The sequence below is a fragment of the Amphiprion ocellaris genome, chromosome 8 (assembly GCF_022539595.1).
Source record: "Amphiprion ocellaris isolate individual 3 ecotype Okinawa chromosome 8, ASM2253959v1, whole genome shotgun sequence".
In the NCBI taxonomy this organism is placed as follows: Eukaryota; Metazoa; Chordata; class Actinopteri; family Pomacentridae; genus Amphiprion; species Amphiprion ocellaris.
Window position 1 is genome coordinate 18,007,407 of NC_072773.1, and position 26,890 is coordinate 18,034,296.

The window sequence follows — 26,890 nt, forward strand, 5'->3', positions numbered from 1 at the left end:
AGACGTTTAAAGTCAACATCTAATCTGTGGGAAATTGGCAAAGAGATTGTTAAAGAGACGTGTATTTTTTGTCAGGGTATTTAACCACAAAGATTGAACACCACAGGGTTTACTCTCCAGAAGCTGCACTGTGTCGTTTAAGACGAGACACTACAGGTGAATTACATTTTTACTCACAGATATCACCATGAAACCTCTCCAGGTAATTCTTTACAATGAGACAGTAAATCTTATGCTTAGAAATGCAAATTAGGTATTACATATCTTAAAATAGGGGCTATACAATGGATCAGTGCTTAGCACTACCACCTCACAGCTAAAAGATGCGTCCTGGCCTGGTCCTGGGATCTTTCTGCATTGAGTTTGCATGTTCTCCCGCTGTAGGTTTTCTCCAGGTTCTCCAGCTTCCTCCCACACTTCAAAAACATGCTGAGGTTAATTGGTAACTCTAAATTGTCCGTAGGTGTGAATGTGAGTGTGATTGTTTGTCTGTATATGTAGTATTTGTGATAGACTGGTGACCTGTCCAGGATGTCCCCTGCCTCAGTCAGCTTGGATAGACTCCAGTTCTCCTGCAACCATAATGAGGATTAAGTGGTGTGTAGATAATGGATGGATGTTTCCAGTAGTTTGAAGCAATGCATGAAAAAAGTACATTTTGTCTGTAGTATCTCACCTTAAAAGTACAATCTTAATTTAATAGGGTGTGTTCAGCAAAAGCAAAACATTTCAGCAATACCTTATTCTGCTATCTGACTTATCTGCTGACACTAGTGTAAATGTTACAGAAACATTAGTTGTCTAGATTCATATCCATCACTCAGTGTCACCAGGAATGCATCTGATGGTTCAAAATGTATTCTGGAACAGGACAATGAGACCATACAGTCGTATCTTAACCATTAGAAGGTCAGCAGATGTTCTGACCCCAACAGAGACCTGATCTGAACATCATAGTCAGTCTTGAATTACCCGAAGAGACAGAAAACTGTGAGATGGTCTCCTAGATGCTGCGACACCTGACAAAAGTGCAGAGGAGAACTGTTAAACGGTCACACTGCATGGATTTGATGTAGTTTTTCCGCTTGCTACACTGTGTAGTAGCCATTTGATAAATAAAGCCTTTTTTAGGATTGCTTTGAAAGCATCCTAACTTTTTATTTAGCACTTATTACTTTGCACTGCACTATAGTCTTAAAGGGTTGTTAAGGATGAGCTGATTGTAATGTGATCTGAATGGGCTGCCTAAAAACAAAAGTGTACTTTTTAATCAGTCCATCTATCAAACTTAATTTGTATAATCCTCCAGTTCAAAGTGTCTTGAAAATGACTGATAAGCTGATAATAACATACAGGGAGTCAAATAAAGATACATTACAAAGGATTAGAGCAAAGGTATACTGATATATTTTATTAAAAAGACACATACAGTGGATACATTAAATAACTTACAAAGGATGTTATCTTTGCTCTAAAATGGGTTGCATGTCGGTGTTCTACTAAACCTGGAAAACCTCAACGAGTGAAAAATACAGCAGCATGCCTCGTTGGCTCTGAGGGTCTCTAACTTTTATTACAAAATCAATTCTCTTTACACCTTGAGCTTGTTAAGGGTTGTAGCGGTTCACTAAAGTACAGCTGATCTGAGTAAACATATTGAAGAGGGCTGAGTCTTTCCATGAATTATCAATCAGTGCCTCCAGTCTGACCCCCACAGAATCAGCTGATCTTTTAGGTTCACTATCTTTAGCATATTTAAAGAAGTCATGCAAAATTCTACCTACATAGCATCAATATTTTACTAGTTACAGGCCCTTGAAGTACACAGGAGTGGGTTGAATGTGTTTTTCAGTTTCCGTGATTTTTAAATTTTTTGTATTTTTGATTCTCCTGACTTCATAAGTAAATCAGAGCTACACACATGAAATTTTCATTGCTTAAAACCACACTGAAGTTCTGTGAAAAAACTGAAACCAAGTTAATTTTACATCCACTGTTTAACACTGAAGGAATCATGAATAGAAGATGAACCTGTTATCAAAATATAGGTAAAAATTAGACCTTTCATTTACTGTAACTTGTTTTGGTCAACCACCCATCCACATGCACTTTTAAAAGTTTTTTCCAGTTTTTTTTTTTTTTTTTTAATGAAAACAGAAACACATCCAGGGTACCAACATTTGTTTCTGTTACTCTTCATCATAGACATTAAACGGCTGCAGATTTGCATTTGAGATTATTTTTTAAAATATATTTTTCTTGCACCCTTGCTGCCAGATTGTCAGTTCATTTTTTACAGAATATTTTTTACAGTTTGGGCTGGGGGTGGGACATTGTATTTTTCTTAATAGCTTTTAAGTTATTTGTCCAGTTTTTGTTAAGTTTCATAGTTTCGTAAATATTGTATAATAATAGAATATATTAAATAGTGAGTTGCACTGCAAAAAACAAATAAAAACAAATAAAATAAGTTGCCAGAATTTTTAAAAAAATTTTGTTCATGGTGGAAAATCATAATGTGCCGTTTTGACAGTTAAAAAAATAAACAAATAAATAAATTTAGCTTAAATATAAATAACAGAAAAAATATTAAAAATAAAAATATATCAGTATTTTTTCTGATATATATATATATATATATATATATATATATATATATATATATATATATATATATATATATATATATATAAAATTAATTGTAATTTAGCAAAACAGAGAAATACTGTTAATACAATCCTTACTATGTATTCCTATTTATTTCAAATAAAGGCAAATCCCTGTGATAATACTTTTTGATATGGATGGTCTTTTCAGTTTTGGTCTCTTTTTTTTTTTTTACAGTAAACCTGAAAATTCTTTTTTTTTTACATTGCTTATTTTTTTAAGTAATTTTTTTTACCATTTTTAATGCTTTATATATATATATATATATATATATATATATATATATATATATATATATATATATATATATATATATATATAAGCTTTCTCTAAATAACAGGAAAAATCTGTAAAATAACATCATTTTTGTTCATTTAAATATTGTAACTATGTTGCAATTAAATGTTGTAAAAGAATACATTCATATTTTTAAAAAATGCAGATTTTTGTTTTCTGTTTTTGGTTTTGTTTAGTTTTGCTTTTGCTTTTTACAGCTAATGTGTAAATGAACACCCAGTTTCCTTGGTTTTATATATAATTTCACAAAACCAGGGGAGATCTGTAAAAGAAACAGTAAATTCTTTTAAAAAGTCAGAAAGAAAGAAAGAAATGTTAAAAATGGTACAATTGTTTAAAAAAGTGTATTTTACAGTCACATGTTCAGTAAAAGTATGAATTACTATTCTATTATTGTATGTAAAAATAAAGATTGTTTATGTGGACATTACAGCTTTGTTTTTTTCGTCAACATGTAAAATAATATATTTTTCAGTGATTTTACTAATTTTTGTCTATTTCACAAAACAGAAAAAAATAAGTGAAAAAACGGCAAATTGTTAGGAAAAATACAATTAAAAAACTATTTAAAAATGTGTTTTATTTTTACTGGTTATGAAAAGTGCATTGTAAAAAAAATAATTAAATTTAAAAAACTGTAAAAAAAAACCATTTAAAACGGTAACTAACAAACTAAAAAAAATCTAATTAAATAAATAAAAAAATAACGTGAATGTCTGGAGAACAATGACAACAAAGAAGAATATTTTAGCTTGATATAATTGCAATAAAAATATACGGTCACACACTGCAGAAGAACAACTTCCTATTTGTAAAAGTCTATATTTCGTGAACGCATCCTGCAGCCTCATTGTCCTTACTGGAGCCGCTTGACCTTCCAGTGGATCTCTCCCTCCGCGGGCTTCCACCGCGCATGTTTGTGCGTGGCTTCGTCATGTGATGCTCCACGGTCACACATCGATGTAAGTGTCGGTGCAGCAGCGGCATGCTGGAGTAAGCAGCTGTTTGCAGAGATCAGGAGGAGAGTTCCTGGATGAGGCTCGTTTCAGCACCGGAGCTGCTTCCGAACTGATGCTGTGAACCGGTGATGCTGCGCCCGAGCTGCTGATCCCCCTCCTCCCTCTCTCTCTCTCTTTCTCTCTCTCTCTCTCTGTGTCTCTCTCTCTCTCTCTCCCTCTCTCTCCTCTTCTCTCCCTCCTCGCTCCTCTCCTCCACACGCACAAAACGCTCTGTCATGGCGTCTTCCAACCATGTTACCCCCACCAACTGTAGCTGGTGGCCCATCTCAGCCATGGATGAAGACGGTAAAATCACAGACGGGGAGGAGTGCGAGGAACCGACGGCAGAGCCCAAACCCTTCAATAGAGACAGGCTCGTTTTGTACCACTGGACGCAGTCTTTCGCCTCCCAAAAGGTAAAAACCACAGGAGAGAGGGGGGGAAAGGAGCAAGAGCAGAGCCTGAAAATGGAGGTGGCTCTCTTTGCATGACATGATGCTACAGCGTGGAGCTTCCTGCGTTTTTGTTATGACCGAAGCATGTGTGTGTGCGTGTGTGTGTGCGTGCGTGTGTGTGTGTGTGTGTGTGTGTGTGTGTGTGTGTGTGTGTGTGTGTGTGTGTGTGTGTGTGTGTGTGTGTGCTTGTGCCCATCTTTCTCCGGAGTGTGTGGATATGATCCTGCAGCTGGGCAGATCTCCCATTTTAGAAAAACGCTGCAGCATGGGGGCTCGTTTCCTCGACATAAAGCAGAGTTGGTGGTCAATATTCTGTCATCAGCCACCGCAGAGATCAGCCTTCACATCTCACCTGCTGCCATCCCTCGCTGGCACGCTAGATGTAGTTTTGTGTCCTTATTGCAGCTGGATGTGGCTACAACCTATGTGCTCTGACACATGACATCTTAAATAATTGATCAAAATGATGTGCAAAACAAACCAAAGGCCATCTCTTCCCCCCCACCTTCTGCATCTGAATCTCACCATGGGTTGGCATTCTGATGTTGAATCCGTCTTATTTTAGCAGATAAAATAACCTGGATGCTCCTGAGGAATGAGCACGCGGGGATTAAAATGTTGGATTTTTGCATTGCATCTATTTAAAATCCTGCAAACATACAGGAAGCTGTAAATTAAAGGGGCATTTCATCAAATTTCATCAAAAGCAGCTGCAGCTTCTTGTTTTTGTTGTTTTTTTTCTTTGGAGGGTCTTTTGTTTGGTCTGAGGAAAATACCCCTGTGATGTCACAGTGATGTCATCAGGGTTATCTGATTCTGCAATAGAAATATGTGCCTTAAATTAAACATAGTATTAGGTTGAATTTGCAACTTAAAAGGTTTGCCTAAGTCAGTGAATTCAAACCTTTATGTTGCAGCCATGCATTTAATTGAGTGTTGGGTATATGTTCCTTGCATTGCTTTTCTAAATTTCCAAAAAAAATCTAAGAAATTGCCACCAGATCTCCTATTAATTCTCTTAACAGTTCTCAATCTTGACTTTTGCATTTTACGTCGATCCCCAAAACAGCAGCCCACATAGTCAACCGTCTGCAGATACAGCATCTTTACGTTTAAGGAGTTCAACATCTAAATGTGTACATATCAGTTAGTGTACTTTTGCTGCCCTTTTTTTCCTCTCTCTGTGTTTTCCGTTAAGTGGACTACTACTTAACTGTGTGTTACGCAAGTGAACCTGGAGGCAGCCATGTTTTTTCTCCCACTTTGTCCATCAAATGCACAGAAGTTAACAATGATATAATATCAAGGTCCAATTTCACACTTCTGAGGTGCATCGAATTCAGCGTGAGCTTGGGCCTAGAGATCCTTTAAAAAGATGCCAACAGTCTTATGGGCCTTTTAGATAACGTAGTTTGTGCTGTGTTGCTGTTTGGAGAGTCTTAGGCACAGAGCAAAATAGGAGTTTTCAAAACAACATCAACTCATCCTTTTAAGCCTCACTTGTGAATATGTCATGTTTCTGTTGGCTGTGTAGGGATACATCATAGTGTTGCAACAGGCGCATGCCATTAAAATGACTGTGGAAGGGCCATTATGTTGCACAAGTTGCACGTCTGCTACTTGGATAAGCTTGGAAATCTCTCTGACTCACCTCTTGTCTCACCCTCTGCTGTTCTCAGTTTGTCCCCTGTGACTCCCCCAAATTTACATAAATGCAATGCTAAATTGCTAAACTGCCGCTTTAAAAATGCACAATGCACTTCAGTTATGAAATCACAATTGGGGTTTCATCTTTTTGGCCTCCATCTGTGTCTAATGTGTGCACATGGATTACATGCTTATGACTGAAGTATTTATCTATTTCTTGGGAGTTTTAGGATCGAGCTGATCCAAATAAAACGACTTTGCAACTGTTATGATCATCAATCAATCTGCAACATTTTCTGGTTCTGACTTTGCAAAAGCTTTTTCCATATACACTACCGTTAAGAAGTTTGGGGTCACTTAGAAATGTCCTTATTTTTTTAAAGGAAAGCAGTTTTTTCAATGAAAATAACATTAAATTAATCAGAAATCCAGTCTAGACATTGTTAATGTGGTAAATGACTATTCTAGCTGGATACGGCTGATTTTTAATGGAATATCTACATAGAGGTACAGAGGAACATTTCCAGCAACCATCACTCCTGTGTTCTAATGCTACATTGTGTTAGCTAATGGTGATGAAAGGCTGATTGATGATTAGAAAATCCTTGTGCAGTTATGTTAGCACATGAATAAAAGTGAGAGTTTTCATAGAAAACATGAAATTGTCTGGGTGACCCCAAACTTTTGAACAGTAGTGTATATGATAATAAACTTGGGCTGCACAGTGGCTTGGTGGTTAGCACCGTCGCCTTGTAACTAGAAGAACCCCGGGTCGTGTTCCGGCCCAGGATCTTTCTGCATGGAGTTTGCATGTTTTCCCTGTGCATGCAAGGCTTTTCTCTGGGTACTCCGGCTTCCTCCCACAGTCAAAAAAACATGCTGAGGTTAATTGGTAATTCTAAATTGTCCGTAGGTGTGAATGTGAGTGTGCTGTTTTTTTTCTCTCTGTGTAGCCCTGTGATAGACTGGTGACCTGTTCAGAGTGTCCCATGCCTTCGCCACAAGTCAGCTGGGATAGACTCAAGCCCCCCCATGGCCCTAATGAGGATTAAGCAGTGTGTGGATAATGGATGGATGATAATAAAGTTGAATTTTGGATGATAACCTGTTGAAAATCTACAATGAACAGAAAAACACGTGGCACATTGACTGTAAAGAAAATAATAGTGAAATCTGTAGTGGGCTTCACTTTGCTCGAGCTTTGATGTTTAATTTTGCATCAAACTATGTGGTTAAATGTTCTTGTCATCAGGAGTGGCTCATATAACTGGGATGTACTCACACAGCTGCAGCACAGTGTTCACACAGCGAAACCCGGTGTTACAGTATTGTTCATGGAGCCCATCATCCTTGAGTTGCTGCTCCGTCTCAGGATGGTACGTCAGTTATGAGGCTCCATTGCTGGCTCACAGCCACTCAGGTCTGAGCTGCTGATTGTGCCGGTTGTCACTCAGCAGAGGGTAAACACCGGGCTCACTGTTGTGATTATCACTTCAATCCTGGAGCTGGAGGAGCTGGAGTGACTCTACGATCACGTGTGACTGTGCTGTCAATAAGCTCACCTCTGGGCACGACTCTTTGAGCAACACACAGGATGTTTTTAGCTCAGTGGCTGCTCTGATTTTGCAGAACAATGCTGGTTAGTTTATTCATACTATGTTGCATCATGTTTGTTGTTCTGTGAGCTGATGCATGCTGAAATGGCATTTTGGGAGGGCTTTTATGAGATTAAAAGGGCAGGCACCAAGTTGTTCACTCCACCAGAGCTGTACCAAATATTTTGTGCCTTAATATAACTCGGATGCTTGCAACACGATTGGTCCAAATCTCTCTGCAGCACCTTGAAAGATGTGATATATTTAGTCAATCTTTCGTGACTTGCAAAACATTATTTTCCATTCTCCAAAAAGACTCCTACTAAAAAATACTTTGGCAATGACACACAAGGAGTCACTTTACCAACAGATCAACAGTTTCTCTGAGGAGACACTGCCATCATCAGATGTTCAGGGGATTATTTACAAGTCTGCATACTCTAATTTGCAGCTGTGATTAGCGGGGAGTAACAATGCTCGACCGCTTCAAATCTCACTTTGGTCTGATAACAAGGATAAGAAGACTTACTGTATTCCCAAAATGTGCCACATTTTTCTGAGCCATAGAGTTTGAGGTTGTTTAGCAGCTGTAACTGAATGAATTTGAGAAATTTCAAACAGTCGTCTTGGGTTTAGGGAATCAGTAAAAATAAGTAAGTGAATGCATTTACATAAATACTGCACTTAAGTAAAATATTAAAGTCCTTGTACTTTACCTCCACTACATTTCAGAGGGAAGTATTGCACTTTCTACTCCACTGTATTTGTCTGACAGCTTAAGTTACCTTTAAGATGACGATTTTACACATAATGGACAATATAGCAAACTAATACAACACACTGTTAAAGATCAAACCAGTGGTCTCCAACCTTTTTGCGTTCTCACAAACAGCAGCATGTAGTCTGGGTTATATTTCAAATGTCTATGAGCTCCACCAAATAGGGACTTTTTCCCTCTAAACTTCTCACATGGTTTCACTTTAATTAAAGCTATGATGATCCTATATCTCATCAAAAATCAAAGCTTAGACAATTTTTTTCCCCTTTCCTCTCACATTAATCACATTTGGAGAGCTCAGATTTATCTGCTATTCCTGTACGTAAAACTGGATATAAAGTAGTATAAACCTGCAGCAGCTCCTATAGTAACATGCTGCTGAGACACTGTTTGTGTATGATCTATGTATGCCATATTATAATAATATATCAGTCAGAGGGACCAAACCAGTACTTTTACTGTCATACTTTACATTTGCTGCCAATGCTAATGCACTTTAATGACTTTTACTTGTAATGGATGGCAATACCTTCTGTTTTATAAGTTTATCGTGTGTTTCTTGTGCAAAATATTAATCTGAAAGTAACCAGTAACCAGCAGTCAAATACATGTAGTAGAGTAGAAGTATAAGTAACATCAAGTGCAAATACGTGATCAAAATTCTGCTTAAGTGCAATACCTGCGTTAATGTAATTCCTACATTGTATTATTAGTAAAATGCAGATGTGACTCTACTCACTGTCAGCGTTTATTCGGTGCTTCTTAAACAGCTGAACCATTTGGCATCGTAGAGAACTGACTAATATTATTACAAAATAAACTTTTGTTGCAACAGCGACTGTGTTATCGTTTGTATCATCGAGGGACACTATTTGTCACTTTAATGTATAGAGAAATTGTCGATTTAGTGCCACGCTGATGGAGATGTAAAAAGCTTTTTTTCCTCTTTGACTTTGCAGCTGCATCCATAGATTTGTTCCTGCTGTCCGAAGCAGCTCTCCTGCTGTAATTACTGCGCTTGTGTCACTAAATCATTCAGTTTTATTTTATTACACCATGTCTAGCCATGTTCAGCAAAACTCCCATTTTGCCATTTCTTCTAGGCGGCCAAATGTAGCACTTTATACCCCAAGTGTCATCTCCTTTCATTAATCTTCTTCCCACTAATAGCCCTCCACGGACCTTGGCTTATCCTTCATCCTGCTAGTAATGGATCCTGACTGTCCTGCATGTTTTTTTGCTCAAACTTTAGCATACTGTAAAATATCTTGGCAATATCTGTTTATTTTATACAGTAAAAAAACTCCTTAAGGTCATAAACTGCGAGCTGCAGCTGTTAGCCACTGTCATTTATTGTGTAATATTTTTGCTTCGCTTTCTGAATATTGATGTAACAATGACGAATCGACCCCACGTCTATAATTTCACCCACATATTGTGATTTTGTCCTTGCAATTGCAGGTACGTCTAGTCATTAATGAGAAGGGCCTGGTGTGTGAGGAGAGGGATGTGAGCTTGCCGCTGCAGGAGCACAAGGAGCCCTGGTTCATGAGGTTGAACCTGGGCGAGGAGGTGCCCGTCTTCCTCCACGGAGACACCATCATCAGTGACTACAACCAGATTATAGACTACCTGGAGAAAAACTTTGTGGGAGGTATGATGGCTTCTGCATGACAGTATGTCTGTTGTCTTCTCGTTAAACTCTGATTATCAAAACATGGACAGATTAATCTGCTGTGTGGTAATAAACATGGAGTGTTTGCTAAACCTGAACATCCAATCATCCCTCAGGATGACACCCCTGGTGGAAATCCAGATTTTTGCCTTGTTAACTTGTCCTTAAAGGTGTTTTTTTATATGCTATAAGATGCATCATAAATGCATGGGGAAGCATTTTATACTTTTAAACTGCAGCGTGCCAGTAATGACAGTTTCAACCTGCATGGTCAAGCTTTCTCTATTATTCTTACTCTTCAGAATCAGTTCCTGGTTGGAACATATGTGGCTAAATTTTTTCCAATGTTGCAACCGCTGGTGTAGAGTAGTTTTAGTATCTGAACAGAGTGAGAGGTGAGCTGGTGTGCTCGAGCTGAAGCCAGCATGAAATGGGAGATCAGAGAAGGGAGCAGGGCTTTGTAGGTCCGCACATTCTAGAGGAAGCAATGGTGTAGAGGTACATGTGAGCCATTCTGGGGCAGGAAGAGATTTTATGAAAAATAATCGAAAAATTCCTGAACATGTACCTTTGATTCATGGCGATACATTTTTAGGGGTTAAAGCAACAACCAGAGATGGCTTTAAACAAACAAAGCAAGCTATATTTGTTATATGTTTAAGTGTGCATGGAGCTGAAATAAGACAGTCTGTCCAAAAGTAAACTCACAGGAGAGCATTATAACATGAGCTGAAAGCATGTCCAGATGTGTAATTAGGTCAAGGAGCACATAAATGAAGATGAAATGGGAAGAAATCAAGAAAAAATAAAACAAAGGCCAGAATTGGAACATATACAACCCTTCTTCTGCAGCTCTTGCCTCTGTTTTAATTCCTGTCCACCTCCCATAGAATATGCTTCAAACATGCAAAGCTAATCAAGCTAAAAGGAAGCATTTATTTGTGTCTTCATGAGAAATTCATATCCTGGTCCTCCGTCTAACTCATTGCACCACCACATCTTGCTTTCACAGTTAGGGTTAGGGGTCATAAGGTGCTGGAGTCTAGCTGATGTTGGGTTAAACACACCTTGGACAGGGTGCCGGTCAATTGAAGGGCCGACGCAGAAAGACGAGCAATCATTCACACCCAGACACAGGGGGAACATACAAACTCCATGCAGAAAAGTCCCAGATGTTAGCAGGTTTCAGCCCAGAACTTTGACTTCAGCAGACCACTCTGTAGTGTAGAATCATTGTGCTATAGGGGGGAAAAGCTCTGGCCTGTTTGTATTTCTTTAAACCAATCACAGTGGGTGGAATAAGCAAAGGATAGAGTCTTCAGTGTGGTAGGTTGTTGTTGTAATGTCCCATAGTGAAGGGTATTTTGAAGATGGCAACACACAGATAGGGAAGGAGTGGAGAAAACTGTGTGAAATGTGCAGCTTATATCTGGAATCTACATCCTCTGAGTCAGACTATGAACCACTGCATGACCAAACTGACCCTGAAGGAAAACATGCTATTTAAAAATATAATGTGCAGGCTAAGTAGCTAAACAAACTCAGAGTACTTTGCCTAACCAGCTTTCTACGACATTACTGTATTAGATAAGAAGTATTTTATTTCCAAGTCTTCCTTGTGGATCAGCCACTGGTTTGGATGCTGATTTCTATCTGGACATGTAGATGTAGCTTCTCTCTATCAGCATGATCAATGCGTTTAGCCATAAAATGCACGTTTAAGCTCCTTTTACAAGATTCTTCCCTTTAAAAAGTCTTCTGGAGGTTGGGTTTATTAGTTAGCTACAGATTAGCCTGACAAAATCAACATTTGCTAGCTGCTGAATCATTAATCATGTAACAACATTATATATCACCTAATGACACAGTTAAAATCAATAATGGAGCTTCGTACTAGTCTAAGCAGGCACAGAGTAAATGTCATGTCTATCCAATCCAATTAGACTTTCCTTATAACCAAGGTGCTGTTCATTCATTCTGCCTGGACTAATGTGCACCACAGTCCTGCATTAAACTACCTGCTGACTTTAATTCATCTCCCTCCACTTCCCCAGTCTCCTCCTGCAGTAACATCCAGCTTCATAGAATCCTGTTGTTTCATTTGTTTATATCTACTAATTTATTTCAGTTGTTGTGGAAAGGCAATATGAAAAACAAACAATACACACAATCAAAAAAATAAAAAAACAAAGTTTACTCATTGAGGATCCAGGGAATCTGTAGATTTGTTGGGTTTTCATGTACATTTTTATAGCATCATAACTTAACACTATACGGTTTTATCTTTAAATTAGTTAGGTTATGCTGCATAAGTAATAGTGCCAAAAGTCTTAGCTATAATATTAAATGAGTCAAGTTAATCTCTGTAATTAATAACAATGTGGGGTCTCAGCATAAATATGTACTATAGCCCTTTAAGGTAACATTTTATATCCTTTTTGTAGATTAAATCCTTAATATGTAATTTGTTCATATTAAGTTCAGCTGTGGATCTACAGTAGGGTCTTGGTGCAGCTGCTTGGTTCACCCTGTCCCTAATCCAGTGTTACAGATAATGTCAGGCCACACTTTCCCAGTTTGAGAAGCTGGAGTAACAAAGACAATTCGAAGCTATTTGAGGCCATCTGTTGTCCTTGTGTGGAGTGTGTCAGTGTGTTTGGTACTGTGAAACTTTGGAAGTCCTTGCAACAACGTCTTTGAACCAATGTCACAGAGACGAATCTCTCTGATTAGATTAGGCAAAATTGGAATGATCTCTTGGAGGGGGGGGGGATTTGTTGCGGTCACAAATGAGACACAGACAGAAACACAAGAGAGCTAATTTAATGATTGAACTCGTAATTGTCGCTAAAACATTGAGCTGAACACATACAGAACCGAAGCAGGTTGGAGAAATATGCATAAGATGTGTCAAGTGTGTTGTAGGGCTGTGACTCAGATTCATGCATAACAGGCATGAGTACGCAAATGTTAAGATGCACACAGTGAATCATGTTATGTGTGTTGTATTGTAGTATCAGTGGGTGCTCTGTCCCATATGACCGTTGCTGAGACATTATATAACAAGCTGGGAGACTAAGATGAGGATCAGCCTAAGGGATGCCGGCCAGTACTGGAAAACTCTCACTGTAGTTTAGTTAGTGATCACATGTTCAGAGCGGTGATGCCTGAAAGCTTAGCAGAAGATCTGGTTCACTGCTTGCTCAGTAAGAAAAGGCTAAAATGCAGAAAATGCAAGGAACTGTATGATGTCGCTTCCTCATTTAGGCCCGTTTTAGCCATTTCATAGTGTGCAGATATCTTCTTTAAGAACATGTCAGCACTACAGATCATGCAGGGGTGTAACTGTCTGTCTTTTCATCTGTGAAATGCTAAGCAAATCCACCATATGTTTGAAAATCAGACCTCAAGCTAGACAAGTGTTTATCCAGAAGTCGACCAGAGGGATAAAACTTGCAGACATGTTTTCTCTCTCCGTTTTAATCCCTAATTGATGTGGGCTGTGGCTGGTCTGGAGAGTGTCTCAGAAAACAGAGTCATACCAGCACAAAGCAGTTCAGACAACTTCACAGCGTCCTCCGTCCTCCAACACAGTCACAAAGTTGCTCGCTGCTCAGTTGCTGATGTAATATTTCCACCCCAGTGCTGCAGCAGACCACCTGGAGGACCACTGCATGGCATGCCCAGTCCGGCATCCTGGGACTGATTACTCAGCTTTCTGGAGCTCAGCCAGGTGCATCTCCACCCTCCGCGAGCTTCTCCATTGGCCCGAACATCTTCAAGCGGCCATCTGACTATCTGTGTTTTGTCAGCGATGCCCTCCCTATGTGGCTGGCTGTGACCCTGCAGACTGATAAAAGCTCTCTCTGTTCAGCTAGCCTGCCTCACTTTCAATACTGAATCTCAGCAGCAGGTCATTTTGTTGAACACCGTCCCTTCCAGCCAGGCGGCGTCGAGCCAGCCACAAGAATTGGGACAGCAAAATAAAAGTCTCCTTCCCTTGGTATTGTAAAACATTTTAACGGGATAGTGCTATGTGTAACTCAAACCTGCACCGTGTGAGATTATCTTAGGATAAAGATTGGAACATGGGGAGACAGATAACAAAATCTACTTATACTTAGCTTTAAAGCTAATTAACTAACTGTTCTGCATTCAGATATTACTTGAATGGAAATCTAAAAGTACGAACAGCAAAATGCACTCTAGGTGCCAACAGTAGAAGTATTCAGAATCACACTTTTCAAAAAGGTGAGGCTCAATTAAGTAGTTCTAATTAATGCATTGCTGGGTGCTTTGATCTACAATAAATCACCAGAATTTCTTTGCAGATCATTTTTGAGTGTATTAGAATTTTTTTTAAAGTTATTTTTTTGGCCTTTATTGTATAGATGCAGTGGAGACAGACAGGAAAGGAGGGAGAAGAGTTGGGAGAAGACATGCAGCAAAGGGCCGTGGGTGGGAATCGAACCCAGGCCGCTGCATCAGGGACCAGCCCCTGTACATGGGTCGCCCACTTTACTAATCCTAACCCTAACCCTCTCTCTAAACTAACTGACCAGTCAACACTGAAAACATCTAAAATTGACACCAGATTGTATCGGTATTGTTTAAATGTCAGGCTTTCTGAGACGTGACCAACGGTGTGTTACAGAGAGCGAGGAGTGTCATCTGTTACCAGGTTACCACGCTGTGTATTTGGCAGCTGAAGCAGTTATTTTGGGGTTGTGCAGCTTGATGGCGGTTGCTTAGAGACTTCAGGTATTCTGGGAAGTTTATGAAAATATCCCAAGAACAGCCAACCAATGTGAAACTGTGCTTTTTTGTTGTTTGGTGTCTGCACATTATGTTGAATCTGCATCGCTGTAAAAATGTTTTCTCTTGTTTCATGTCACGCAGACACGGTGGCTCAGCTGATTCCTGACGCAGACTCGCCTCTCCACGAGCGAGTGCAGCAGTACCGTCAGCTACTGGACGGGCTGCCCATGGATGCTTACACACACGGCTGCATCCTCCATCCAGAGCTCACCACCGACTCTATGATTCCAAAGTACGCCACCGCAGAAATACGTAGTAAGTGAAGCCAGCTCACTGCACTGTGAAGGCACGAATGGCCATATCTCTGTAGCAATTACAAGACGAGAAAAGCACTCAGAGACCGCTGCGCCAAGGCTGCTCAGTCGTTGTATCATTTCCGATGACTGAAATCTTGAAAAAATTTGTGGCAGAAATCACCATATAATGTGGCCATTTGATAAAGATCTACGCACAAACAAAATTACCTTACACTGATCACAGGCATGTGTTATGCATGTATACATTATGTACAGATACTGAATCATGTGACATGTAGTGGGCGGCGGGAATTGATGGGACTTGGAAGCACCCCCACAATTTACTCCATTGTTCTTTCTTTATCATTTCTGACGGATAAGTCCCAATAAGTCTGCAGCGGTGGATTTGTAGTAGGATCACAATCATGTGATCGCCAGCAGGCAGCAGACGTAGTGTCCACTTGTAGTCATAGTTACAGTGACACCATGCCACTATCGAGCAATGATACAGAAATGTTTAACAAATCTGTGGATCCAGACTATAAGCCGCATCACTGCAAAAATCTAATGAGGTGGTCCTTGTGTCATTTCTGACCTAGCCTCACGGATTGTCTTTGCACTGACTCTGGTCAAAAACGGCATCAACAGCTGAGGTTGTAGAATTATTCCCTGGATTTAATCCTACCTATGTATTACTATTACTGGGCAGCCACTGTGCTACATACCAAGACCAACTCCAGCTAAGCCAGAGTCTTGGTCAAGGGCACCTTTGAGAATTAATGTTACTGGGTTTCTTTTGTTGTAGTTTCTAATATTGGGAGAAGCAGCCAGAGCTTTTGGAAACTGTAGGAAACTTGCATTTTAAGCTATTGGCTTAGTACTGTTTAAACAAATATCTTTTAAAAAGTGACGCCCTGTTTACAGTTCTCATGCTAAGCTAAGCTAGCCTGCTGCTGCTTTCTGTAGCTTCATATTTAGCAGACAGACAGCCTAAACTTTTCAGTCCCAAAGTACCAGAAACAGACTGTTTCGAGCAACTGAATCCATTCAAGTGAGTGTAATACTAACAGGCACACTGTGTTCACAGAGTCCATTGATGCAGCTTAATGTAATGTGACAAGGTTCTACTGCAGTTCACAATGCATGCTCACACACATTTAATATATGAATAGATGCAAGTGGGCCTACAGGTGTGCATGTGGGAAAAATGCAGTTAGCACTTCCAAAATTGTATTCTTCTGGTTTAAAAGGTGACAGGGAAGCACTGGCACATGGGCCAACATCAAAAAAGGCTCTACAATTATGCATATAATAAGAGTCAGTAATTGATATCTACCAGAAATGTTATAGCCCAATAGGTATATATTATTAAATGAGCCATTGTGGCTTTGTTAGGTATCACCTAGTACTGGAAAGAAAGTGAAATGTTCTCACAAATAAAACATCCACAAAATATAACAGCCTCAGCCATGGCTGGAAATCTGTGTTGACCCTTCATTGATTAATACTGAAGAAGTGGGCTGTGGTCAAAACAAAGATGTCCTGAACCAATTTCAAAGTTTGGGATTGTGTAGATGAAGGCGTTTTTTGAATATTCGTTATCTGCAGAGACCTAAGCTTAATATTTTGTTTACTTCTGCTGTCACACAGGTGCTCTAAAGGAAGAGCACAGGATTTTAGGGGTGCAGATATTGCTGTTTTAGCCAATGGATGCATGATTTTGGCCTGAAAGGCAGCTTTTTTACATATGCCACTGGGATACAGGAATGCTATCCTAATGAGTTCTAGCTTGTCTTAAACATTTGAGCCATTAAGCATCACGGAAGACTTTGTCATGGAGGCCGCTGCTAGTTAAAATCATGCAATGCTCTCTGCTTTCTAATATGAGCTACCCATAATCTTCTTGGGTCTCTATAATATTGAACAGTTCGGGGGTAAAACTACAACCAGCTACTACGGCTACCTCTACATTAAGGAACAGCTTGGAAGCAGAAATGCATTTTTCCCTGTTGAAACTAAGCAGATCCTTCCTGTGATTGTCTTGGCTTTTTCTTAGATTTTCTTGACTTGGCTGTCTGGAGGAAAGCTCAGTTTTAAAAATGTCTTCTAGTGTGTGTTGGTTCGTTGCAGCCTTTGCCTGAATTACCTGAGTAAACTCTCCGTGTTTAGGTGAGTGTTAACTTTTTAGGTGCCAGAACAAACGGGTTGTATTGAAAGCAGTTCTCTTTGTGCTGCTTCCCCAAATAGTTGCACTGCAGATATTACAGGTAGGTGTTGGATTACCTACATATTTCAATTTAATATCATTCCATACTGCAGTCAGTTTCACTGTGTCCTGCAACAAATTTAATACTCCTGTATGACAGCAGATGTAAACAAAGGTTCAGGCTTTAGTTTGTGCTTAATCAAACTGATGCCGATGAGTTCAAAAATGCTTTTATTGGTCCTGATCATGATCTTTGAGGTTGGATCGGGACATCCCTGGTGTTGGGTGTTACTTTGTACCTTCATATCACCCCCAGTAAAGTTTGCTGATAACACAGTTTTACATTTATGCATGTAGGAACCACTAATTGTGAGTCTGTTTATGTTTGTAGCCTATATGAACTTTAGCGTGTGAGGCAGTGTAGACTAATGAGGCAGGGGGAATGTATACGGGCCACAGGTGCAACAGAACGTCATGCATGTTTGATGAGAGACCTCATCACTCGTATGTCTGTGTGCTCAAGGGCTGCTACACCAGAAATGAATTCTTCTTCAGACAGTGAATACTACCTAGACATCTACTCACTGAGGCATGTCAGCAGCAAAAACGCTCGGCTAATTGCTGGGCGGGACAGTTGCTGCAATGTGTCAAAGCCATAGACTGACAAGATTAAAAACTAATTTTCGTGAGCACTTCATTTTTCAAACATGATGTAAATACATTTCAGCGCTTTTACCTCATTATTTGGAATATTTACACAGACTTGAGGTGAATGAGCTTCAACTTTAGAGCCAGCTGGTCTCCGAGAACAAAAACAACAGACATTAGACATTATGAATGCAAAGTTATTCATCTTACTCACAGCATTTTCCACATCATCGGCAAACAAATCCGTTTTTATGTGCACAGCGTGATTAGCATACTGTGAAATTTGATGCTACTCAATACCAAAAACCCTTAACACAGCACTTTGTAGTGATGCCAGCACACATAAGGCCTCCCAGTCTGAACTGTGCTGCTCTTTCCACAAGGTAATGGCCTCGGCATGTAAATCAGAGCAACTGGCTGGACAAGATGACATTCTGCAGCAGAATTAATTATCCAGTGAACCTCTGGTCAGTAGGTGTTGCACCTATAAAATCAGCCTGATGGAATATGGAATCAGAGCATCAGTGTTGGTCTTAAACTCCTGTTTTGTGTGATTATGCTGCAGACTAGAGACACAATTCATACTAAAATATGGTATTGTAATATATCTGGGTTCATCTTAAGGTTTTATTCTTGAAAATGTGAAAATCAACTTAGTAGCATATTTGTAACGAAGCTACAATCAACAGTGACCACATTAGAATAATACTGAATAAGACTGAAAGAGATGTCTGATACAGAACGCGTTCTACATTTTTGTTGTCATCAACAATTCCCATGAAAAGACCAAAGTCATCAATGCATCCAACTGTAAAAGCAGATTTCTGCTTCCTTTTTTAAACTTTCATCTCATAAAAGGACTACTGACTAGCATATGACAGAAAAAGCAAACATTTCCCATCCCTGTCTGTGTTTCCCGAGCAAAAACACAACCTTTTTGGAGTAGATTTTACAGCTGATCGCCAGACGTTCACAGCAGCAGGTGCAGTTTGAGGAAATCTGTCTGCTGCATTTGTGTCCGTCTCCTTCCAAGTGACTGACAGACTACATCCCCAATACAGTCTGATACTTCAGTCAAGGCAAGTCACTGTCATTTATACAGGACATTTGAAGGAACAGCCGCTGTGCCAAAGTTCTTTTTTAGTAGAAAAACAAGATTAGCGTCATGACTCACCACAACAAGCCTGAGTACTGATGCCAAGCTGTTACCATGTTATTTATTATGTGAATTTATCTGAGGAATTTAAATATTCGGGATTAAAACCCCACCAAAATGTTGTAAATATCCAACTTTACCTGACTATAATAATAGGTGTAAACGCTACGGTCATACAGTGTTATTAATCATGTAGATTAGCCATGTTAGCCACAAGACTGTATAGTAATATTAGTTATTGGTGTGGTCACAAAATCTGTAAAATAACAGTAGCTACATTGTTAAAAAAAAAAACATGAACTCAACAAACAGTTCCATCTATTACACCTGCACCGGCAGAATTGGACACTTTTGACTGGGTACTGGGAACTGACTGAGTGACAAAGTCATGAAAAATTGGAATGATGGAATAAAATACCTGTGAAATATGATTTAAAAAATTAGCTCTGGGGTCTACAGGTTCCCCAGTCAATCAGGTGAACATCCACCAGTGGAGCTCTATGGGGCAGAGGAATTAGGTGAATGTAGCTTCATATATACTTGTTAGAAGGATGTTTTTACTCTGTCATATTGCTGACAAAATGAAAAATGGAGAACATCACCAGAACTGCCCTGTGGGCTCGGTGACGTAATTAAACAATGTGTGCCGCAGCTGACAACTTGAGTTTCCTCCTCTGCCCTCGAGAGACGATGAAGGGAGCTCAGATGGAAATAATCTCACCAGACAGTCAGATAACGCCACGGAGGATTAAACACGTTGGTCTCTAGAGGATCTGCTCTTTGGTCAGAAAACATAACATCTGCAGTATTATCTAAACCTGCTTTCCCATCCCTAACAATAGAAGACACAGTTTAACTGTATACACTCTGTGTTTGTGTGTAACTTCAGGACACCTGGCCAACGCTGCGACGGAGCTGATGAAGCTGGACCATGACGAGCCTCAGCTGAAAGAACCGTACCTGTCCAAGCAGAAGAAGCTAATGGTGAGTTTACTTTAACTTGACCTCTGACATGATGAAACATGAGCTCCATTTTTTTTCAACCTCAAAATTCGACTAACTTCAATATCAGTAATGAAGAAATATATGGATTCAGTCTGATTTGAAGGGTATGGCTGATGGATTGCGATATATTAGGATATTAAATGGCTCATATGCAAGTGTTTAGGGCTTTGAATCCCTTAATTGACACATTAACGGGGCTTTAATTTTTCAGTTAATGTAAAAACTGAAGAATAGTTAGCTGTTGAGTGTTTTCAAGGGGCTTTCATTCAGAAAAAAAAATGTAATGTAAGCAGAATACCCATTAAGAACTCAAAATGTATTACAGCCTATTTATTTGTCCACCAATTCAGCCCAAATTGGAGTTGAACACCTATACTAGAATCTTAATTGATAATTCAAAGATATTTTTAAGTACAACTTAAGTGGTACTGCACACAGATTAGCCCATATTTGGAGTGAACCTCTAAAAAAAAAGAAGGTTGAATAAAAATCTTGTAAAATATTAATTCTGAACTGAAATATTGAGGTGTTATGCGATGTCCTGTGCTGAGGTATTTGCAATGTGTGTGATGGCTTTACAGTGGAGTGTGTTGGAGGTTGCAGGTGAATCAGTAGAGCTGGATGAGTAGAGCAATGCTTTTGTACAACAGCAGGAGTGAACTGGGGGTTCACTCCTGCTGAGTTTGAGGATGGATTATTCCATGAAAAATCAATGAGTGCCTCCAACCTGACCCCTTAAGATGAATACAATAACTGTAGTATATTTAATGAAGCCATGCAATGTTTGACCTTCATGCTGTGAATGTTACCAGCCCTCAAAGTACACAGGGGTGAGTGGAATTTTGAGCTTTTAATTCACATTCTCTCTGCATCAAAAAATAATTTTGACACAGATGGTTTGAAGATTAGCCTGGTATCAAAATGCATGTAAAAATAAACCTTTCTTATGCTATAATTTGCTTTGATCAACCACCTACTCCACATGGTGATAAAGTTGATCCAGAATGAGCTTTTAAAAGTTTTCTTGGGTGAATTATCATAAAACAGACAACACATCCAGGACACCAGTGCTTATTTCTTTTACTCTATGTCATAGACAAGCAGTGCCATTTTGCTGTTAAAACTATGATATATATCCCATGATATTGATGCTCAAAGTTAAAAACAATTGTTCAGAAGAAAAACAAGATTTTAGCTTTATTGTGACACCTGGAGTGGAGGTGAAATTAGTTTGGCTGCAGTTATTACCAGAGCTCAAATGTGTTTTTCAGCCTTGAAAATGTTATGTAGTTATCTTCTATACATATAAAGTCACGAGGCTTAGAAATGCTGGGAAAAATAATGCAAATTCTAGTTGTGGAAAAATGGGAAATTTTGAAACACTGCTATGTACTTTGAGGGCCTGTAATATTCATAGAATGACAGGAACATTTTGTATTGCCAACAGCTGAGTCTGAGTGGACCAGGTGTATAGTTTTTTGGGGAGATTTTTTTTATGGAATGCCACAGATAGTCTATGACAACACCTATTTGAATGTCCCTTGTATGTTGGTTAAAGCTGAGTTTGTTGTCCATTGTGAGTCCAAGGTATTAAAAGCCATAAACCTTTTTAGCTGTTTAGATGAGGAGCATATGACAAGGTGCCGCTTACACTAGTCGGTGAAGTGTTCAACAGCGCTGTGATAGTCCAGAACAGAATGATTGTCTGTGACGAAGGAAAGAATAGCTGCATCAGAGTGTTTGAGGTAAACAGTGTCGGGTTGGTGCAGTCATTGAGAACACCGGGGCTCAGCACACGACCACTGGGGTTGGTGGTGAGGGTAGCCAAAGTGGTGTGGCTTCTGAACAGCTTCCTGTCTGTCACTGAGGACATTTTGAAGTAGATGGATCAGAAGGGTGAAATCTTCAGAGGGTGCAGCTTCTGAAGGCCATGAAGAGCATCCTGGCAAGGTTGCCTGAGGAATCCAGGTGCTGGAGGAGGAGATGCAGCAGGCAGGCCACAGGATTCTCTGTGCTCCTCTCAGCTTAGTAGGCAAATTGGGGGAGATCCAGTTGTTGGTTCATAATTGGCAAGATGGCATGTAGCAGTCTTCATCATTTTATTATTTGACACAAATTCATTAAAAGTCAGACTTGTCTTTATGAGGGTTTAACACCCTGACCGATTTCGTTTCATCTTCCAAACTGCCTTGGATCTGACGAGTGAATTTCGAGGTTTGTAGCTGAGAGAAAATTCATCATTAACAGCCTTTAGCAGTTTCCTCTCATTACGCTGCCAAAGAGCTGAAACAGCAACACTCTGCAGAATGTAAATCCTGTAACACTGTACCTTTGACCTAAATACTAAATATCCAGCTGCACTCGCAATGTTTGCATTTTTTTTTTTTTTTTTTTTTAAAGAATTATTCATTGTGTTAAAAACAGAGAAAGAGAGAAAGTAGTAAAAACAGTAGCAGGCAGTAACTGCAGTGTTGACAAAAGCTGGGTTTAGGGCTGGGGTGGGGATGGGCCATGCTGGCATGTGTTTTGAAACACCAGCAGCACGTCTCCAGGGACGGCAGGGTCAGTAGGTCATTCTGTAGGGCTGCTACTTCTGCTCCAGACAGAAGTACGCCATGAAATGTTGGATGGACATTCACGGTCACCAGAGGATGACTTTTCTGTCACTGCCACCACAAGATTCCCGTTTGTAACTTTGACTGAAATGTCTTCATATCTGTTGGAAGGATTCCCGTGAAAAATGCTGTACACATTCGCATTCCCATCTGAATGAACTCTAACAAGTTAGGCACATCTCTTTGTGTCTTGCACCACCATCATGTCAAAACACACACTTTGCACAGTGTTTTGGTTTGTGACTACATGTTTACAAATAATGACCTCATCACCATCATTTGTACCTTGTGTTTACTGTCAATTAGTGAATGTTAGCAGGCTACTAAGCAAAACAAAGATGTGATTGTTGTGAACAGCACGTTAGCAAACTGACAGCATGCAAGTACAGGCCTTGTTTCTGACTGGCTGCAACACTTCAATTATTTTAACCATTTGCAAATTTAATACAATATATGATATAAATCACTTCTTACAAATACTACACATACACAATGATCAGCTACAATGTATAAAACACCTGCCTAATATTGTGTAGCTAAAATAAAACAGCTCTGACCTGCTAAGCCTGGACTTCACAGGTCTCTGAAGGTGTGCTGCGATATCAGGCACCAAGACGTTCACAGTAGTTCGTTGAAGTCCTGGAGGTTGTGAGGTGGGACCTCCATGGACTAGAGGCCAAGTCAACACATTGAACTCTTTTGTCTCCAACCATTCTTGAACAATTTTTGCAGACACTGTTCCCTCTAAGCTGCGCGCGTGCGCAATTGCTGACACAGTCCCCGCGCACAGAAAATCTGCGCTGCGCACAAAAAAAACAAAAAAAAACCTCCAACCTAAATTGAAAATAATTCTGTGCTATTTTTCAATGTGAGTCAGTGAGTGACCGGTGACTGGCTGCTCCAGCCAATGATGCGATTCACATACGTATTTACGCAGCTAACAACGTCATAGGCATGCGTCCTTCTGTGCAGCCACCGTTGTTCTAGCTAGCAGAGCGGTGCGGCCGATGTGGAGTGAAGACACGCTAATAATGATAAGTGCTGCTTATGTTGACCCTTTATAATAATGGCAAAACGAACGGGCAGTGGCACATCCCCTCACCAAGCCACAGTAAAAAAGAAATGCGATTCTTTTTAAGATGGAATGGCTGTCAGAGTTAGGGTTGCCACGCGTCCCTTAAAATACAGAATCGTCCTTTATTTGACAATTAATTGTTGCGTCCCATATTGATTCAATACGGGACGCAAATTGATCCGTATTTTCATAAATGTCCCATACACGTCTGTCACACACTCATCAAAACTGTATCATGAACAAAATAAAACACAGGAAATATTAAGGGCAGCCAATTTCATTTTCGTAGGACTTTTGTAGCGAGGACCTGATGCGAAGTCCAGCGGATACACTTCTCTGTGTGTCCGGTCCTATGGTTCTGTCTCTGGTTGCCTGGTTACAGACGCTGCTGCTCCCGCGCGTTTAAAAATGTCTACACCAGAAACTCCACCACGTCCAAAGAAGCAAAAACGTTTGCAAATGTACCGACGTGAGTGGGAAGACTCGAACCCCTGGCAATGGGTACAGGGCAAAGTATGTTTTCTGTTGCTCATGGATTAGCTGAAGTAAGGCAGCATCAGGAGACCAACATGTAAGAAACATGAGAACAGAGAGAATCCAACCAGCAGCTCACAGTTTATCATCATCTAATCATTTCCTGAAGTCCATATGGTAAAGGGACATCAGTATCTGGTTGTTAATTTACCAGAGGATGCTTATAATCATGCTGATGTGGTCCTAGACTCTACAGTATTTTAGTGACTCAATAAATGCCTAAGTTGTTTTTTTTAAAATGCTTTTTAGTTTTTAATAACATTTATTAAATAGCCTTTATGTAATCAATAAATGGCCTTTCCCTATCTAAAGAAAAACTCACTCAGAACTCTGATATGTTAACAGTACTAAATAAATCAATAAATACATGCATGCACACATAAATAAGTTAATACATTAACTGTGTTAAGATAAGATTTAGATTTAGATGAAAAAAAATGTCGTAGAATTTCTTTGTACAGAATTTCTTTGTACAGTATTCTGCATTCAGTTAAAGTTTTTTGCAGAATCCAGTATTGCATACTGGTTGGTCAATTTTGTGAGTGACACAAAATAAAATGACAGGTCAACCACATTAAAATTGATTACTTTAAGAAAATTACATATATTAATGTCGACGAAAATAAAATTTTGAAAGACCTGTTCAGCAAAAACACCCCACATCTGTGTGAGACACACAGTGTTAAGAACAATCCAAATGGCACTTTTGCTGAGTCTGGAATTGAATCCAGAACCTCCTGCATCCTAACATACCTCATGAGTAGCAGTTCTGTATCTACTGAGCTATAACCATAAACCAGGACTAAAGGTTTCCCAGCAGAACATTATCTTGAAGCCTTTATCTGCTTGCCTACTCCCATCTCTTCTCCAGATAAATGGCACACATGCACTCGGCCTTTCACATGATGTAAGAGACAACATGGTTCATCAGACCAGACCACTTCTTTCCACTGATAAATAGTCCAGTTCTGATGCTTACGTGTCCGTTGTAGGTGCTTTTGGCGGCAGACAGGAGTCAGCATGGACACTCAGCCAATCTGCCATGCTCTGTGTCCTGAGATCTTTCTATCATAGCAGCAAGAAAGTTTTTAGCAGTTAGTGCTAGTTTGTGTACAGTAGTTCTTCTGTGGAATCACACCGTATAGGTCAGCTTTTGCACCTCATCAGCATCAATGAGTCTTCGGTGCCTGTGACCGTATTGCCCCTTCACTGGTTGTTCTCTATTAGATGCAGACCCTAACAGCCCACAAGACTTGCTGTTTTGAGGAAGCTCTGACTTTATGATACTGATTTTTTCTGCGTCCAACGCATCAACTTTAAGGACTCGCTCTACATTCACTTCATCTGTCAGTGTTTTAGATGCTGATCACTTTATGTTTGGTTTGTAACATTTTAGCAGACATCTAGAAATCTCATGCCATTTCTCTTAAAGCAAAGTGTTGTTCATATTTAAAGCCAAAACATTTAGATTATAATGATGTTGTTTTATTAACCGTGCCTGCTGGTTAGCCTCGTTAAACCAGATTTTTGTCTTATGATTAACAGGCGAAAATCTTGGACCATGATAATGTGAACTACCTGAAGAAAATTCTGGGCGAGCTAGCCATGGTTCTAGATCAAGTGGAGGCTGAACTGGAGAAAAGGAAACTAGAGTATCAAGGTATGTTCAAGTGGAAACTATCAAAACATATTCCCAACATTTCCAGCAGTGGTGTTATTGAATATTTCTTTGCCTCGCAGGTCAAAAGTGTGAGTTGTGGCTTTGTGGACCTGAATTTACACTAGCTGATATCTGCCTCGGAGCCTTGTTGCATAGGCTCAAGTTCTTGGGACTTTCTAAGAAATACTGGGAGGACGGCAGCCGACCCAACCTGCAGTCCTTTTTTGTGCGAGTGCAAAAACGCTTCGCTTTTCGCAAGGTCTTGGGCGACATCCACACGACCCTCCTGTCGGCGGTCCTACCCAACGCCTTCCGGATGGTAAAAAAGAAGCCGCCGTCCTTCTTTGGGGCCTCTTTTCTCATGGGCTCGCTGGGCGGGATGGGCTACTTTGCCTACTGGTATTTAAAAAAGAAATACATGTAGTGAATGCCCCGTTGTTGTGTTAAATGTCTGTGTATTTGTGTGATGTTTCAACTTTTCTGTAACGTTTTATGACTGCAGGAAAACATAATGAATCTATATAGAGAACACTATTACTTACCTGGGTGAACAAAGAAATATTAAAACATTCCGTAATAAGAAATTCTTGACAGCACATTTTCTGGTTATCAAGGCCTTCATGGAGTTTAATTTCTGGAAACTTGCAGCTATTGTGCATGCAAGTCCTCATTTAACTTTTGTTGGAGGCATGCATCAGGTCCGCTTACACTGAAATCTTAAAGTAGAAACCCAGATAAAACATTGAACACAGTAACACCAACAGGGGTTAACTGACCTTCGCATGCCACTATTATAATCATTATTCATATCTGCTCTTCACTCCT

At 39.7% G+C, this 26,890-nt stretch overlaps 1 protein-coding gene across 1 annotated transcript; it reads left to right on the forward strand.

The window, feature by feature from the left end:
* Positions 1 to 3,898: 3,898 nt before the first annotated feature.
* Positions 3,899 to 26,649, forward strand: gdap1l1 (ganglioside induced differentiation associated protein 1-like 1). The gene is made up of 6 exons (XM_023260941.3): positions 3,899 to 4,378; positions 9,899 to 10,091; positions 15,012 to 15,185; positions 20,066 to 20,160; positions 25,951 to 26,065; positions 26,146 to 26,649. The coding sequence occupies exons 1-6, from the start codon at positions 4,199 to 4,201 to the stop codon at positions 26,487 to 26,489; spliced, it is 1,101 nt and encodes a 366-aa protein (XP_023116709.1). The 5' UTR covers positions 3,899 to 4,198; the 3' UTR covers positions 26,490 to 26,649.
* The last annotated feature ends 241 nt before the right edge of the window (positions 26,650 to 26,890 follow it).